Source organism: Thalassophryne amazonica, chromosome 10, assembly GCF_902500255.1.
Source record: "Thalassophryne amazonica chromosome 10, fThaAma1.1, whole genome shotgun sequence".
Classification (NCBI taxonomy): Eukaryota; Metazoa; Chordata; class Actinopteri; order Batrachoidiformes; family Batrachoididae; genus Thalassophryne; species Thalassophryne amazonica.
The window spans coordinates 57,351,949-57,369,504 of NC_047112.1; the positions used below are offsets into that span (position 1 = coordinate 57,351,949).

At 40.3% G+C, this 17,556-nt stretch overlaps 1 protein-coding gene across 1 annotated transcript in view; it reads right to left on the reverse strand.

Moving 5' to 3' along the window:
* kdm4b (lysine (K)-specific demethylase 4B) overlaps window positions 1-17,556 on the reverse strand; it is a 169,569-nt gene that overhangs the window by 69,608 nt on the left and 82,405 nt on the right. Inside the window, 5 exon segments of the mRNA XM_034179170.1 lie at window positions 389-455; window positions 457-510; window positions 1,942-2,174; window positions 3,788-4,032; window positions 4,168-4,364. Coding sequence (XP_034035061.1) covers window positions 389-455; window positions 457-510; window positions 1,942-2,174; window positions 3,788-4,032; window positions 4,168-4,364 — 796 coding nt within the window.

Below are 17,556 nucleotides of genomic sequence, written 5' to 3' on the forward strand. Positions count from 1 at the left end.
TGGTGAAGTCTAGCGGTGTAGATTTTAACATCTGTACTGGGATATTTGTTTCTCAGTTTGTTTTCCTCAGCTCACTAATCAAGACAAAAATGGTGTCCAGTTTCTGAAATATGAAGATTTACTGCATTTAGTTTACATCGCTGTTAACTAAATACCTTTGGAATTTAGACTGCTGTTTATGGACATATCAAGTTTTAATCTCAACTTTACAACCAAAATGCATTCAATTAACATTAAAAAATTTAAATTCATTAATGAATATAGTTAGTTACACTCCACCATGTCCAGCATCTGTTTGGCCACAAAGTACACAACCATCACCTGGTCAATCAATAGTCAATGGCAATGAATGGTTGGAGGAAGAAATGACAGATTTACAACCACACACCTGTCTCAGCGGCTGGATCTTGCTTAACAATAGACAGAGGCGATTGCATGGGAGGCTTGCTGAGGGGGGTGACGGCGACTCTTTTTAACTTCGGTTGGCATCTTCACCTTAGAGTAGTATGCCTAATTAAAATCAAAATAAGCACAAAAGTTAAACATGCTACCCTTTCAAAACCAAAAAAACAAATATCACCACAAGCGTTTTTTTTTTTTATTTGCAACAGATGAACTGCAATATGTTGAAGTATAAGAAGTATTATTTTCTATTCATTAATATGAAAATATGTGGAACTGAAATATAATTGGCTTATCTACTCCACAGGAGTTACAACTGTTCAACTTACACTTAAAAAACGCACAGCACTTTTCTTGGAAATATTGTTCACAAATCTGTCTAAATCTGTTAGTGAGCACTTCTTTGCCGAGATAAGCCATCCTACCTCACAGGTGTGGCATATCAAGATGCTGATTAGACAGCATGATTACTGCAGCTGGCAGTTTTGAAATGTGCAGTTTCACTTGGGGGGGGGCCAGTCAGTATCTGGTGTGACCACCCACCATTTGTCTCACGCAGTGCAACACATCTCCTTCGCATAGAATTAATGAGCAGCCAGATGCCATCGAATGTGTGCATTTGCCCACTCAAGTCTGTTATGACAAAGATCAACTGCAGTCAGGTCGAGACCCCAATGAGGATGACAAGCATGCAGATGAGCTTCCCTGAGACGGTTTCTGACAATTTGTGCAAACATGATTTGGTTCTGTAAACCGATTGTTGCAGCAGCTGTCCGGGTGGCTGGTCTCAGACAATCTTAGAGGTGAACATGCTGGATGTGGAGGTCCTGGGCTGGTGTGGTTACATGCTATCTGCGGTTGTGAGGCAGGTTGGATGCACTGAGAAATTCTCTGAAGCGCCTATGGAGATGGCTTATGGCTAGACAAAAGAACATTCACTTCACAGGCAACAGCTCTGGTGGACATTCCTGCAGTCAGCATGCCAATTGCACACTCCCTCAAAATGTGCAACATCTATGGCATTGTGCTGTGTGATAAAACTGAACATTCCAGAGTAGCCTTTTATTGTGGCCAGCCTAAGGCACACCTGTTCAATAATCATGCTGTCTAAGGAGAAGTGCTCACTAACCGTTTGAGACACAATTGTGAACAATATGAGAGAAATGGGTCTTTTGTGTATATAGAAAATGTGTTAGATCTTTGAGTTCAGCTCATGAAAAATGGGACCAAAAACAAGTGTTGCGTTTATATTTTTCTTCAGTTTATGTTGTCAATGAGTTACTACACTGAAAACTCTCCACCACCACCCCCTTCCGCCACACACACACACACACACACACACACACACACACACACACACACACACACACACACACACACACACACACACACACACACACACACACACACACACACACACACACACACACACACACACACACACACACACACACACAGTGGCAGGACAAACATTTTGCCAGTCATTGCAAAAATTCACTGGACAAAACTCATCAGCACTGAGGTCCTAAAGGATCTTACCTGGGCAGGATTCACATCCATTTTGACATCTGCTGTAACGTCACTCTCACTTGAGGTTTTTGAACCATCTGAAACAGCCTTTGAACTGCTGCTGATGGATGTTGCAAATTGTTCAAATGCTTCCTCAAAACCAGTCATGGGATGCTGGAAATTTACACTTTTCTTTTGCTTTTTCTGCTTCTTTGTGTCCATGTCTTCTGTTAAGTCCTGTAATTCAGCTTCAGGATCTTGTGCTGGTAAACAGAAAGGAAAGGGAGGAAAGGTTCAGAAAGCGGCTCAATGGCTAAGTAATTAACGGAAATAATTTGAAATGTTCCATCAAAACTGGGCTTTACAAACTATATTGATAGTATGATTATTGTTGTCAAATTTGGGTAAGGTTTTTTCTTCGCAAAGCAATCTTGACATGTTTTACCTTTTTGTGCTGTTGTGCCAAAGAGTCATCCTAGCAAATACAGATTACATATTTCAGATAACCATATTTTCCAGAGTATATGATGTAGTTTTAACTAGTGTTATAGGTCCTGCAACGTATACTCTGTGACTTGCAACAAAAATCTGAAATTAAATAGCTGATACTAGACCAAAGTGTGTGACTTATACTCTGGTGTGACTTGTATACATATTTTTCCCCTCTTCAAAACACATTTTTTGAACAGGTGCAACTTATACTGCAGAAAATATCAAAAATATCGGTATTTGAACGGCTTCCTTTCATCAAAAATTTTTAACTTCAAGACAAAATGCTTTATGCTTACACTATATTATATTATGTGAAATTTTATCAAACATTTGAGTGTCGCTATTGCATTTTAAAAATCAAAACAAGGTTGTACTTAAATTATAAACCACACTAATGGCCCTAAATTCTTGATTATATTATCATTTAATCTGAGTCTTGCACATTAGACATTAAATCCACTTATTTTCATGTCAATTAAATCTTTTTTAAATCCAGAATCTGTGGCATTAGATGCAACAGTTGTAAAGGGATTTGTTTAATTAGAGGCTTGGGAGGATTTGCAATGCATTCTGTAATTAACAGACTGCCATTACACTCACTCATCTTCAACTGCTTACTCCAATTAAGGGCCACAGAGACTGGAGCCTATTCCAGCAATCATTGGGCATGGTGCGTGGTACACCCTGGACACGACGCCAGTCTGTCGCATGGCCACATATAGACAAATACATTCACACCCACACACACACCGACGGACAATTTAAAGTTTCCAATCCACCTAACCTGCATATCTTTGGATGTGGTAGGAAGCCGGAACACCTGGAGGGAAACCACGCAAACACAGAGAGAACATGCAAGAACTCCACACCAAGAGGCCACAGGTGGGAATCAATCCTATGACCTTCTTGCTCTGAGGCAACAGTGCTAACCACTAATCCACCGTGCTGCCCACATTTCCATTACTCATTTCATAATGACTTATGGTTCATCAAAAAGCCCAAAACTGCTACACATCACAACATTATTGGTCTTTATCAGTGTCTGTGTATCTTGGAATAAGTCCTACAGCTGTACTTGAGGACTGGAACTGCATACTTCCATCCTCTTTGGATTTTAATATTAACAGTGGAAAGAACCACTTAAAACACAAACACTCACTCACTCACACTCACCATCTTATCCAAGAACAGGTTGTGGGACCGTTTAAAACTTTCTTCCAAAATCTATCATGAGTGTTCCAAAGGGTTGAGCTCTGGTGACTGCAGCATATCACTAACATTTTTATTATCATCAATTCATTCAGGTAACCTTTGTTCATTGTGGTGTCACGACTGAGGATGTCTGTTGATTTGTAAATCATCCCCAACTGCTCATTCTGCTCACCTCCTAAAACTGCAACTTTAGCAGCAGCAGCAGCCTCAGCAGCCTGCTGCTCCTCATGCTCCATGGCCTCCAGGGTCATCATAGCCTCTCTGGCTAAACGCTCTTCTCTCTCCCGCCTTCGCTGGGATTCACGCTCTTCCACCTGAAGCTGGTACTCAGCAGCATTCAGCTCAATTCCCTCCTCTGACAGTACCTTCATCTCTTCAGTCTTCAGACGGCGATACTGCTTCATCTTCTGCATGGCCCTGGGTGGTGAAGTCACGTTAATATCAAATTTTATACAAGAACGCACAAAGAGATTTCATACTTTTGGGTCAGCAAATTATAAACACAGACACAAAAGTTCACCCAGAGTGAGACAACGTAGGATGAGCTCTCACCTCCGCAGGAGGTTGGCTCGATAGGTGACACGGTGCTCTTTCCAGCGCTCCAGTTCTGGGCTGGTAAGCTCAGTGGGCTTGAGATGGTCCACCACTGTGGTGTCCTTTCCCTGTTTCCACAACTCATACCGCTCTGGTTGCAGACAACGTACAAACACATCCATGGATATCTTCACCATGTCCTTACGGCAGGAACACTGGAAACAGGACAGCAGAGAGAAGAAACACAAACACTGGATGTTAGAGCATGGGAAGGCTGCAAGGAGTGCTAGAAACAAAACCTGTACCCACAGTAACCAAAAACAAAGTTCCTGCAACACAATTAGCATTAACACCAAAACCATTAAGGTAATTTTTAGAGGATAATCTGCCACAAGGGGATGATCACTCCGCATGTCCACATGGAGAGCAGGTGTGATAGGCAAACGCTGAGCTTTTAATACACCGTGACATTGGATCCTAATGGAAAGGCGTTTCTGAAGCATTATGGACACTCAAAGCTACACTCAAGTCTACATGACACTTTTTATAAGTAGCAGTAAACTGTAGAATGCAGTCTACCAAACTTGTGTCACTGAGTCTATACTTAATGTGAGAACTCACTCATAGGAAAGACATCTTAACTGGATTGTATACATTAGTGTCCAACTTTAAGGCACTATAAACTATTCACTATCACAAGGTGTTGCACCAGCATCTCAAATCAAAACATCACCATTTATCCCCAACCTTACCTCTGCTGCATCAAGAAACACCAGTTAGAGCACTTTTGAAGCTTGAAAAACCTCTCCATCTGACCTTTGTTTAATCTAGTCTTGACTATGTTCTTGGTAGGTTCTTGCACTAAATATGCACATACAATCAGTGTGGTAGGGGTGTCGGAAAAAAAAAAAAAAAAAAATCGATTCACGTCCGAATCGCAATTCTTATTTATTACGATTCTGAATCAATCCAAAATGTCCAAGAATCGATTTTTAAAAAGCATTTTTTAAAACATTTTCTTACTTACTCGCTGCGTGTACTGTTTGTCAGGCAACGGCTTCCGTACTACAGCGTCCCCACGAGGGGGAGGGGGCCGGCGTGCTTCAAACACTCGTGAGCTGCAGAGTTCAGTGGCTGTAGCTTAGCATGACGGATGAAGAGCTAATTCAGCCAGCACCGTCTTTGCTGAAGGCAAATGTTTGGGCGCATTTTGGATTTTATTATTTGCTGCGTAAGAAGGAGCTTGACATGACTTATGCAGTGTGCAAAATCTGCAAAATGAAAGTCATGTACTTCGGAAACACTTCAAATCAGCAAGCCCACATGCTACGTCATCACCCGCAGCTAAAAGAGGGGAGCAGCGGTCGCTGCCGACTACTGACCAGCACGTCGCTAAACTGAACGAGCAAAGCAGATGAATAAATTTACATCTAGAATCACTTGATTAACCTTGTAAAGCTGCATTTTCTTAAACAAACATTTTTAAATAATATAACTATTTCTCAGAGCTCTTTGAATCGAAAATCGATTCTGAATCGAATCGTCACCCCAAGAATCGGAATCGAATTGAATCGTGAGTTGTTGAACGATTCACATCCCTACAGTGTGGCACTTAAAACAAGGTGGAGAAAAGCTCTGATTACAACACACAGAAGGTAGCACCCCGCTTCATTCTCTATGCAGGACACCGTTATGCCAGTAAGCCTTTACATAGATGTCCTGGACGACCGTGAAGACAGTCAGTTTTGTTAGTTTCATGCCACTAGGCTCGTAATCTGACATTTAGAAAGTATTAACACCAGTAGATTTTAAGTTGATTTAGTTACAACAACAAATGCATATAGGGCTGCAGCTATTGATTATTCTATCGATTAATCAAGTATTCGGATAAAAAATGTATTTAATTTGATTAATTTACTTAAGCTTAATTTAACAGCTATAGCTGACAGAGAAAATGATAAGTCCATTTAATGAACAACCAATTCAACTTCCCATAAAAAAATAAACTTTTATTGGCAGACATTGGTGGCATAATTTAACTGGTAGGTGCTTCTTTAAAGAAAGAAAGGGAGTCCATTTAAGTGGCATTGGCATATTCTGGATCAATTTTCAAGATGACAAAAAAAGTTTACAAAAAAAAAAAAAAAAACTTAAAACATATTGCCATATTAGGCCTGAAAGAAGTTTCTGTTCAAAGTATTTTAGACATAGGACTAGCAGGTTAGGTGAATTAGAAACTTTATCATTGTCCAGTTCTCCCTTGCAAAAGAGATCTTGATCTCAATGGGACTAACCTGGTTAAATAAAGATTAAATTAAAGTGGGAGGGGGAACTGTTGGCCTTTTAAATACTTGAAAGACACTGGACGAGAGGATTTAGTACTGCTATAATGGACTGATGCAGAAGGTGGCAGCAATGCAACAATAAGAAAGCCGGCTGCCATTAAACGCCACAGAAGAAGAGAGGGTACGTTTGGTTTATGTCACAATAGTGCGTTTTGAGGTCGGAACACATACCACAAAAAAAAATGCACAAAGGTACTTACTTTACTCATATTTGTTGTCAGTCTGGCTAAATCGTTGGACTCTGACCCACCGATTGGGCAGCTAATCTCGTTTCCTCAGCAGAGTGTAAGGGTGTATTTATTTAATATCAGGGGAGAGCATTTCTGCATTCACAAAATGCCGCAAAAAAAAGGGTGCATAAAATTACTTACTTTACTCATTTGTTGTCAATCTGGGTAAATAGTCAGACTAATCTCATTTCCTCAGCGGAGCGTTCACAAGACAAAAACAAATGTGTTTTCGTCATGACAAGCGGTCAGCGCCATCTCCGACCACCAGATAATGCCGGCACAACTGAATAACGAATAATTTATCGATTCTTAACGATACCCATCCTACTTGCAATCACTAATCTAAATTAAATACTTTTGTGAATGTGACATTAACTTTATCTACTGGGTCTGTTTGGCAGGCACGGAGCATACAGTGGACGTTGTCAGCTCAGGTGCTGTAGCATGGAAGAAGTGATGTTATGGAAAGCTAATTCCATTTTGCAGTACACACACTGTACTGTGTTTTGCTTTTGGTTTAATTGATAATGGTCCCACACTTTCGACAGTGACGTTTTCTCTGTGGGTTATTTTGAGCTCCCTGACGCTCACAGTTTTCATCTCCGTCCATCTCTATTTTGCATTCCGCGCTTTGCATACGCGTTACGGCGTGCTGTGCATGTATTGCGCACATAATAGTGAATTAAACGAAGCCTCGCAGCAGAGAAATTTGCCTCGAAACATTTTAGTAATCAAATTACTCCAATTATTCGAGGAATCATTTCAGCCCTAAATGCATATATTTATATCCCACTTTGATTTTTAAGTTAAGAAAGATAATGACTTCACTCAGACTCAAAACTGGCAACCACAACCAAATGAGAGAGCAACATTAATTCTGCATTAGATAGGTTTTTGAGTGCACAGTAGTGTGTTCTAAGTACAGTGATAATGCTGACAATTTGTCCCATATTGTGGCTTCACAATCAATCAAATTCTCTCAACTTTTAAAGTGACTGAGTCATTAAGGTAGATTAGGATAAAAGAATGTGTTTCATTTAAAATTAAACTACTTGATCACCACCATATTTCAATTCAGGCCTCAACATGAATCTACAAATGCAATGAGATTACAGGTCAATAACCATTCAGCAGGCATTATGGTAAGAGAGCTATTAAGTGAATCCCCAGTGCTATCAAAGACAACTCCAGCATAAAAAAAGTTATAGAAAGAGGTTTGTAATAGAGGAAAGAAAATGGAGTGACGAAACCATGTGGAGAACAAATAGAGGCAGTTGATGGCAATGAAAATATAACATTTCACATTTTCTTTGTGCCGTAGTCTGATTATTTTTCCTGAGTTGAGCCAAGAGTCTTATGTTCAATTACTGGAAACACGGCAGCTCGCCCTCCACAGAAAAACAATATCCTGACTACATCTCATCGACACACCTTGACAGAGGGAAACATTAAAATATGGTGTCGAGTGAAGGGAGTGAGAAGTGGCAGGGCAGAGGAGAGAAAGTGAGTACTGCTGCTGGTGACTGTTATAGTTGTGAAACTTTTACTGAAAACAAAACATCAACATGGTGGGAACCAAGAAAAAAAAAAATACAAACATGGGCCATTTTTCCATTTTAAATTCAGTATAATTACCCATTTTAATAAACTGTTTATGGGTTATGAAATATTTTTCTGGTAGGCTCAAGAAGTGGGGCGGATCTACTTTGTTTGTCAAAACATAATTAAGAGGGAAATTCATGTGATGATGCATGGAACTTCACAAAAATAAAAACGTGTTCTGAGCCCTTAAGAGTACTTGGGTTTCTAATGAAGCCCAAGTGTTGCAGCCACATAAAACAGGCACCTGGGGGATGAACGACGGATGTGCCAAGTGCCTAGAATGACAAGAGGTTAGAGACTGAGGTGACCAGCAGCTACAAGACAAAAAATGTTCCACTTGCTTTAAAGGCTTGATGATAAATTTAAGATTACAGTTATACCCTTTCCATTTATTTATACAGTAAAACTCATTGAAACCGCCATCGTATATACTGGATATTCGTACTCACGAAATAAAAGCAAAAGTCCCAATGCTTCTGCATGGTTTTCCATGTAATAAACACCATATGGATTTTCACTCACATCTGACAAAACATCCTGTCCGATCGCAATATATTTTCATTAAAAAACCCCCTCCCATATACCAGACAAAGCAGTCTGGACGTAGCCAGTAACAGAGGTATGAAATGAAGTTCAGCACTGACACTCGCTGATTCGGGGAAAGTGGGTACTGCATTTCTTTGATTAAAAGCCCAGGCATTTATTTTTTCAAACCATGCTCAGACCCAGCAACTAATTCAGGGCCGGCGATTATTAGCAAAATGCTGCTTGCTGCCTGGACATTAATATAGTGTTAAGTTTCACACATATGCCTGGGTGTGACAAACCAAACCGCTTCAGATCAGAGCCCTCTGTGTGGTTGTGAACCCAGGCAACTGCTAAATAATGTAGGCCGCAAAGGGCTGCAATTTGTCACTTTTCTGATTTCACTCATTCCCTTCCCCTCATATTTTAAAAGTTTTTGCAATGCACACGATTACATTTCGATTATGGATCAAATGCAGAAATGTGGCGATGATCAGTGAATCGCGACCAACGCTCCGAAATGACGTAGGCGCAGCAGCACATCAGACTCAAGACGTGCTGCTGTGGGGCTCTCATCGGTCCCCCATCTTTTATTGTGAAATAATGCTGAATTTATGTGGAAATGATTGTTATACAAAAGCTTCAGACATTTATCGCTGAGATAGATGACTGCAGTGCAGTTTTAAGCAGAAACTAGGTGATAAGTGGTGCTCCGCTGCTGACGCTCAGAAATGATGTTGCTGTGGTCCGAAATGACGCATGCGCAGTGAAGGCAGGGCAGACCAATTTTTAGGGGGGACAGTTCAGTTGGCGACACACCATTCATTAAACGAGGCAGGCAGCTATTCAAGGTCAGGCATTTAAATCAAGGAAACACATAAACTTAACTGGTGCTGGGAATTCCCTGTAGATCGTTCGGTGCGTCCTGACTGTAGCCAATCAGTTACATACATATAACAGGTTTCCGCAGTTTTATACAAATCACAGATTTTGGCCGTTTTATATACAGGGGGGATTTTGTCTGTTTTAATGGATTTTGATTATTAGGGACAAAATTCATTGGTCCACCGGAATAAATTATATGAGAGTTTTGCAAACAGTGCAGCCTTCCACCTAATGATTATGAGTTAGCGTTCACAGTTTAAGTAATTTCATCCTCATTAAAATGCAAATGCAGAACTGAACATGGTGTCTTGCATACTGTGCTCACAGGAGGAGGACATAAAATCTACAGAGATTTCATATGTTGGCTATGAGCAACAGGTAGCAAACCAGATGTTACACTGTTTAAAATTAGAGGTGACAGAAACTTTCACCACTTTCAGCTGTGAGCAAAGCAACCGGGCATCACAATGGCACTTCTCATGAAAAGTAAAACATTTTCAACATTTACCACTTGCTGTACCAACAAATGTAAATCAGATATTTAATCTTAAAGGATGAGAAGACATCGACTACTTAAGTGCAGAGGAATTCATGGGATTAATTTATCACAGGACAAGTAGCAGAGATGCCTCCATGAGCACTGGATTGGGTGCTCATGAGCACCCAATCAACCTCAACTGTTGATTCATAAATTACAAAAGGACATGAGCAAAGAAGAAGGAAGACTCAAAATGAGCAAGTGAAGGATTGGAGACTGTTCTTCTGCAAACTGGCCAACACACACACACACACACACACACACACACACACACACACACACACACACACACACACACACACACACACACACACACACACACACACACACACACACACACACACACACACACACACACACACACACACACACACACACACACACACACAGGATGGAGCCGAACAAGAAAATTAAATGGAGTTAGGAAGAAAAAGCAAAAAGGGAAATTTCAAAATATTAAAATTTTATTACAGCCTAGTGCATAATTGTACAAAAACAACAAACAGGAGATGAAGAACAAAATGAACAACAAAATACTCAACATGATAGTCTTGTAAAACCATGGGATAGTTCTATTTTCAATGTAATTTAATGCTTTGACAACCTTTTCCAGAGGATATTTGATATGTAGAATATTTGGTTTTTTTTTTTTGTTTTTGTAGAATTTTGTTTTAAATCATGCCAAGCCTTTGCCACTGTTTGATCACCTTCTGCACGTAGGAACCGCCAATACTATTAAAAACAAATCAACTGTTTAAATTACCTGGTGAAAACCTTTGTTTGTTTGTTTTTGTTGTTTGTTTGTTTTAAATTGATAAACCAGATGCAAACATCAGTTGAGGATTTTTGGGAAAAACACAGCTGACATCGACTGATGCCTTCACCTCAGACTGTAGCAGGCAGTGTATACCAGGCTATGCAATCATGAATATTCTGAGCGACAACAGAAGCTGCACCACTGAAAATAGCAACAATTCAAAACAGATAGCAAGTAGTGGAACATTCTGAATATTTTGCAGGATGGGCACAGTCACTGCGATGGTGACAATAGCCCTGCCATGAAAAATCTGTGCTTTACACATCTGTGTTGTTTTTTTTTTAAGGACAGATGGAGTTGAAATTAATATGTAAAGCAAACTGTTGCACAGTTTCAGCAAAGCACAGGATTATTCTGAGACAAATTCAACATTCTATCTATCTATCTCTATATCTCTCTATCTATATCTCAACTCACACCGCAACTAACTCACCAGAGCGGCCACTTTTCCATAGTCCACCCACCGCAGGGTGGCAAAATTTGTAGACTCAGCACAGTTAAAACCATGGTTGAAGCCAGCGTGGTAGCCGTAAGGAAAGGTAACCATAAACTCCCCTTCATTCTGGGTTACCTGTTCAAAAGAGGGGGGGGGCAATATATGTATATTTATCCATAAAAGGCATAAAACAGCATAGATCAAACCTTTGTTGTGAACTTTAATTTTTCTTTTTTCGACATAAATGAGATAGCACACGATGCTACTCTGGACATGTGACGGGCACTGCATTAGGCTTAATAGATAAAGAAGTCCAACTTCACAGCGAAAAGAGAATAGTTTTGTCAACTTTTATGGCTTTTTTTTTTGCAAGCTTACTTCATCTGAACACTGCTGCTGTTTTACTGTCTTCCCACAAGCTTACAGTTAGTTAGAGAAAATTTACAAAAGAGGACAAGTGAAGTCATGCCCTGAACCTTCAACAGTGTATAGTCACTGTCGTGGTTATCAACTTTATTGTGAAGCAATCAAGAGACTCATCAAGGCAGACAAGGTGACAGACGTGAGGGTAGAAACTGGGGTAGAGGCTGAGAATGAGAGATTAAGTTACTCACCTTAAGGCACAGGTTCAGATATCAGGTCTTTTTTTTTTTTCCTCTCAAGAGGGTAAGAAAGTTTTATTTTTGCACATGAATCAGGAGAAGTACGTATGTAACAAGTGAGATGTTCACTGTGATAATGACACCCTGAGGGGAAGTGAAAAGATAGACTGAGTAGGGGGCAACTCTCTTATGGCAGCAGATAACTTTATATGCCTGATTCACTTTTCCCCGCACTCCAAATTGTCTTCATTTTTGCACAGTGTGAGGGTTTTTACAGCTTACTGAATATTCATAGAACAATAAACAGAAAGGTCAAGAAATTTAAGTGGTGCATAATTTTTAGTGACAGAAAAAAAAATCATTACCCGTGTTATTAGCTCAGCCAATGGTTTATTACCATGTCAAAGCTGAGCCAATCACCTCATTATTCAAGTGAATCATGTTGATTGTCAATCAAAATTTGTTTCTTGCTCTTCTGAGAAAAACAGATTTTTTCCAATCACTGTCATTTATTAAGAATAACTGCTATTCCATTACGTCAGACTTCTCCAGTGGAATGAATAAGCTGTTACTATGCATCATGTAACGAGCAATTTTCACTCACCCTATCAAAAGGAATGCCATATTTCTTCAGGATGGATGGCGATATCAGAGTCATCTTGTGGCGAAGAAAGCATCGCAGCCTTGTGAGCTGCCAGGAAGAAACCTGCAGGTGAAGACAGTGAACAACAGACCTTCAGGCCATTTCTTTGACAGAAAATGAAAACAAAGAAAAAGCATAGCACACTCAAAATATTGATGTCCTGCCGCTGTTTTATTTCATAATAACGTTTCGGCCAAAGGCCTTCATCAGATTGCAGCTTCAGTTGTTCCCAAGTGATCCCAAGTGACCAAGTGATTGCAGTGAAGCTGCAATCTGACGAAGGCCTTTGGCCGAAACGTTATTATGAAATAAACAGCGGCAGGACATCAATATTTTGAGTGTGCTATGCTTTTTCTTTATATTTGAGTTACTATTTCTGCATATGCACCTCAGCAGAGGATCTTGGTGTGCATTTTGTACCTATTTATTTAGAAAATGAAAGCATGTCATGAAACACCAAAATGTTAAGCATTTACTACACCAACACAAATCATTCACTACATAGATTTCACTACATTTCAGACCTTCTTAAAACTGTGTTCAGCTGAAAATAATGTATTTTTAAAACAAAATTTAGAAAGAGGACTAATGTCCAGTCACCATTTTAAAGGTTGGAATTAATACACCAATATACGTGGTCACACGTATGTTGTTATATTCAACTGTGATGACTGCTTAAGTAATTTAAGATAAACACACTTGTTACAAATACTAGACATCTTCCACATACTGTCAAGTTAGCAAGGAACAAGCAAGGACAAGGAACGTCTCTTTGTCCTTATGAATATGCAAATTTAGACAAGAACTATATAGTCTCCAAAGTAGGTGATCTACATACCAAGGGGTAGCAAACACTGAGTCCACAATGTTTTGTTTGTGTTGACAAACTCCTGTCTGCATCACATTACCATCTACTTTCAACTGACCATTAGTCTCAGTTAGTCACCCACAAAACTCTATCCACCCCAACGTGCAAACATTTGGATTGCCCATGCAATTTAGCCCATGTTATCTGGGATCAGCCTAGGGCTGAAAGAATTAGTCGAGTAACTTAATAATTCGATTACAAAAATGTTTTGAGACAATTCTGTGCCTTTCGCTTTGTTTAACATTGTAGTACATATGCTAGGGCTGTGTGTGGCGCTGTAACATCCTCAGAAAAAACAGAAGAAGACTGGAGCATGCACAAAAGCCATGTAAAAGCTAATCAATGTAGCACCAAAAGCTACCGCTTTCCAACATGACACACAGAATAAAATAAAACCTTTTAAGAGAAAGAGGGTCCATGCTGATTATCTGAAATAGACTTACTGCGCATTTAAAGCAAAGCAGTGTGTTTGTCTATTTTAAAAACACAGTTTGGTCCTCTGGCTGCGCTTCACTGTACGTGCACTTGAAGTCAATCAAGTTTATTCAAAAACCGCCTTTATTTGGATTTGATCAGAGTTTACATCAAGAGGGCGCAGAGCAGATTATCAATGTGCTTTTGTGGAAAAGCTGAACTCCAGAGCTCAGTTTTTCCACAGGCTGTGCTCAAGTTCACATGCACATTGACTGACTGAGGACTGACCGGCCTGCGCTTACGGTCCGGTGTCAGGGCAATGCTGAGCTCCTGACACCGGGAAAAAATCCAAAACTTGTAAAGACATGAAAAAAAAAAAAAAATTTCCCAGGAAAACATAAAGGGACACACTAAATTTGCCAATCTGCGTGATGGCACAGCAAACACTGTGCCATTGCTTAAGGAGAGCCCTGGACTATTGATGTTTTAAAAACGCAGAAGTACTTTTATACGATTACTCAATTCATCGATTAAAAAAATTGCTAGAATACTCTATTTCAAAAATATTCTACAGCTGCAGCCCTAGATCGGCCCTTAATCTGGCCTGGTCATCCCATATTTTTTGGAGAATAAGTCACACCTTTTTTGCTTCCTGCCTCTACTGGTGGTTGGCTCTCACTGCGGTATTGTATCACTTCCTGTCCGGAGCACAGAGGTGTTTTGCTGTATCTGTTAGCTGTTTAATCTGCGCAGTTAGAGTGAATTAGTTAACTAGATAACGATTTGTTTCACAGTGTAATCTTCACGTGCCTTACTAAAGCACTCCCTCTGCTGATCACCTCTAAATTATTTACACATTATTCACTTTGTGTGTTTTTAGGAATCCGCTAGCTTAGCGCAGCTACTAGCTCTTAGCCGTTTAGCATGGCGGCTTCTCCTGTCTCTCCCGCACTTTTCTGCTCTGGGTGTGAAATGTTTAGTTATTCCTCGGCCTCCTTTAGCAGTAATGGTACTTGTAATAGTGTAGCTTATTCGTAGCTTTGGAGGCCAGGCTGGGCGAATTGGAGACTCGGCTCCGCACCGTGGAAAATCCTACAGCTAGCCAGGCCCCTGTAGTCGGTGCGGACCAAGGTAGCTTATCCGCCGTTAGTTCCTCCGGCAGATCCCGAGCAGCCGGGAAAGCAGGCCGACTGGGTGACTGTGAGGAGGAAGCGTAGCCCTAAACAGAAGCCCCGTGTACACCGCCAACACCGTTCACATTTCTAACCATTTTTCCCCACTCTGCGACACACCCGCCGAGGACAAACTCTGGTTATGGCGACTCTGTTTTGAGAAATGTGAAGTTAGCGACACCAGCAACCATAGTCCATTGTCTTCCGGGGGCCAGAGCAGGTGACATTGAAGGAAATTTGAAACTGCTGGCTAAGGCTAAGCGTAATTTGGTAAGATTTGTAATTCACGTCGGCAGTAATGACACCCGGTACGCCAATAGGAGGTCACTAAATTAACATTGAATCGGTGTGCAACTTTGCAAAACAATGTCGGACTCTGTAGTTTTCTCTGGCCCCTCCCCAATCGGACCGGGAAGTGACATGATTAGCCGCATGTTCTCCCTGAATTGCTGGCTGTCTGAGTGGTGTCCAAAAAAATGAGGTGGGTTTCATAGATAATTGGCAAAGCTTCTGGGGAAAACCTGGTCGTGTTAGGAGAGATGGCATCCATCCCACTTTTGATGGAGCAGCTCTCATTTCTAGAAATCTGGCCAATTTTCTTAAATCCCCAAACCGTGACTATCCAGGGTTGGGACCAGGAAGCAGAGTTGTAGTCTTAACACACCTCTCTGCAGCTTCTCTCACCCTGCCATCCCCTCATTACCCCATCCCCGTAGAGACGGTGCCTGCTCCCAGATCACCAATAACCAGCAAAAATCTATTTAAGCATAAAAATTAAAAGAGAAAAATAATATAGCAACCTTCAACAGCACCACAGACTAAAACAGTTAAATGTGGTCTATTAAACATTAGATCTCTCTCTTCTAAGGTCCCTGTTAGTAAATGATATATAATTGATCAACATATTGATTATTCTGCCTTACAGAAACCTGGTTACAGCAGTATGAATATGTTAGTTTAAATGAGTCAAACACCCCCCGAGTCACACTAACTGTCAGAACGCTCGTAGGAACGGGCCGAGGCGGAGGATTAGCAGCAATCTTCCACTCCAGCTTATTAATTAATCAAAACCCAGACAGAGCTTTAATTCATTTGAAAGCTTGACTCTTAGTCTTGTCCTCCAAATTGGAAGTCCCAAAAACCAGTTTTATTTGTTGTTATCTATCGTCCACCTGGTCGTTACTGTGAGTTTCTCTGTGATTTTGGACCTTTGTCTGACTTAGTGCTTAGCTCAGATAAGATAATTATAGTGGGCGATTTTAACATCCACACAGATGCTGAGAATGACAGCCTCAACACTGCATTTAATTCTATTGTTAGACTCGATTGGTTTTGCTCAAAATGTAAATGAGTCCACCCACCACTTTAATCATACCTTAGATCTTGTTCTGACCTTATGGTATGGAAATTGAAGACTTAACAGCATTCCCTGAAACCCCCTTCTGTCTGATCATTTCTTAATAACATTTACATTTACTCTGATGGCCTACCCAGCAAGTGGGGAATAAGTTTCATTACAGTAGAAGTCTTTCAGAAAGCGCTGTAACTAGGTTTTAAGGATATGATTCCTTCTTTATGTTCTCTAATGCCATATACCAACACAGTGCAGAGTAGCTACCTAAACTCTGTGAGTGAGATAGATTATCTCGTCAATAGTTTTACATCCTCATTGAAGACAACTTTGGATGCTGTAGCTCCTCTGAAAAAGAGAGAGCTTAAATCAGAAGTGCCTGACTCGTGGTATAACTCACAACTCGCAGCTTAAAGCAGATAACCGTAAGTTGGAGAGGAAATGGCGTTCACTAATTTAGAAGATCTTCACTTAGCCTGGAAAAAGAGTCTGTTGCTCTATAAAAAAAGCCCTCCGTAAAGCTAGGACATCTATTACTCATCACTAATTGAAGAAAATAAGAACAACCCCAGGGTTTCTTTTCAGCACTGTAGCCAGGCTGACAAAGAGTCAGAGCTCTATTGAGCTGAGTATTCCTTTAACTTTAACTAGTATGACTTCATGACTTTCTTTGCTAATAAAATTTTAACTATTAGAGAAAAAATTACTCATAACCATCCCAAAGACATATCGTTCTCTTTGGCTGCTGTCAGTGATGCCGGTATTTGGTTAGACTCTTTCTCTCGATTGTTCTGTTGAGTTATTTTCATTAGTTACTTCTCCAAACCATCAACATGTCTATTAGACCCCATTCCTACCAGGCTGCTCAAGGAAGCCCTACCATTATTAATGCTTCGTCTTAAATATGATCAATCTATCTTTATTAGTTGGCTATGTACCACAGGCTTTTAAGGTGGCAGTAATTAAACCATTACTTAAA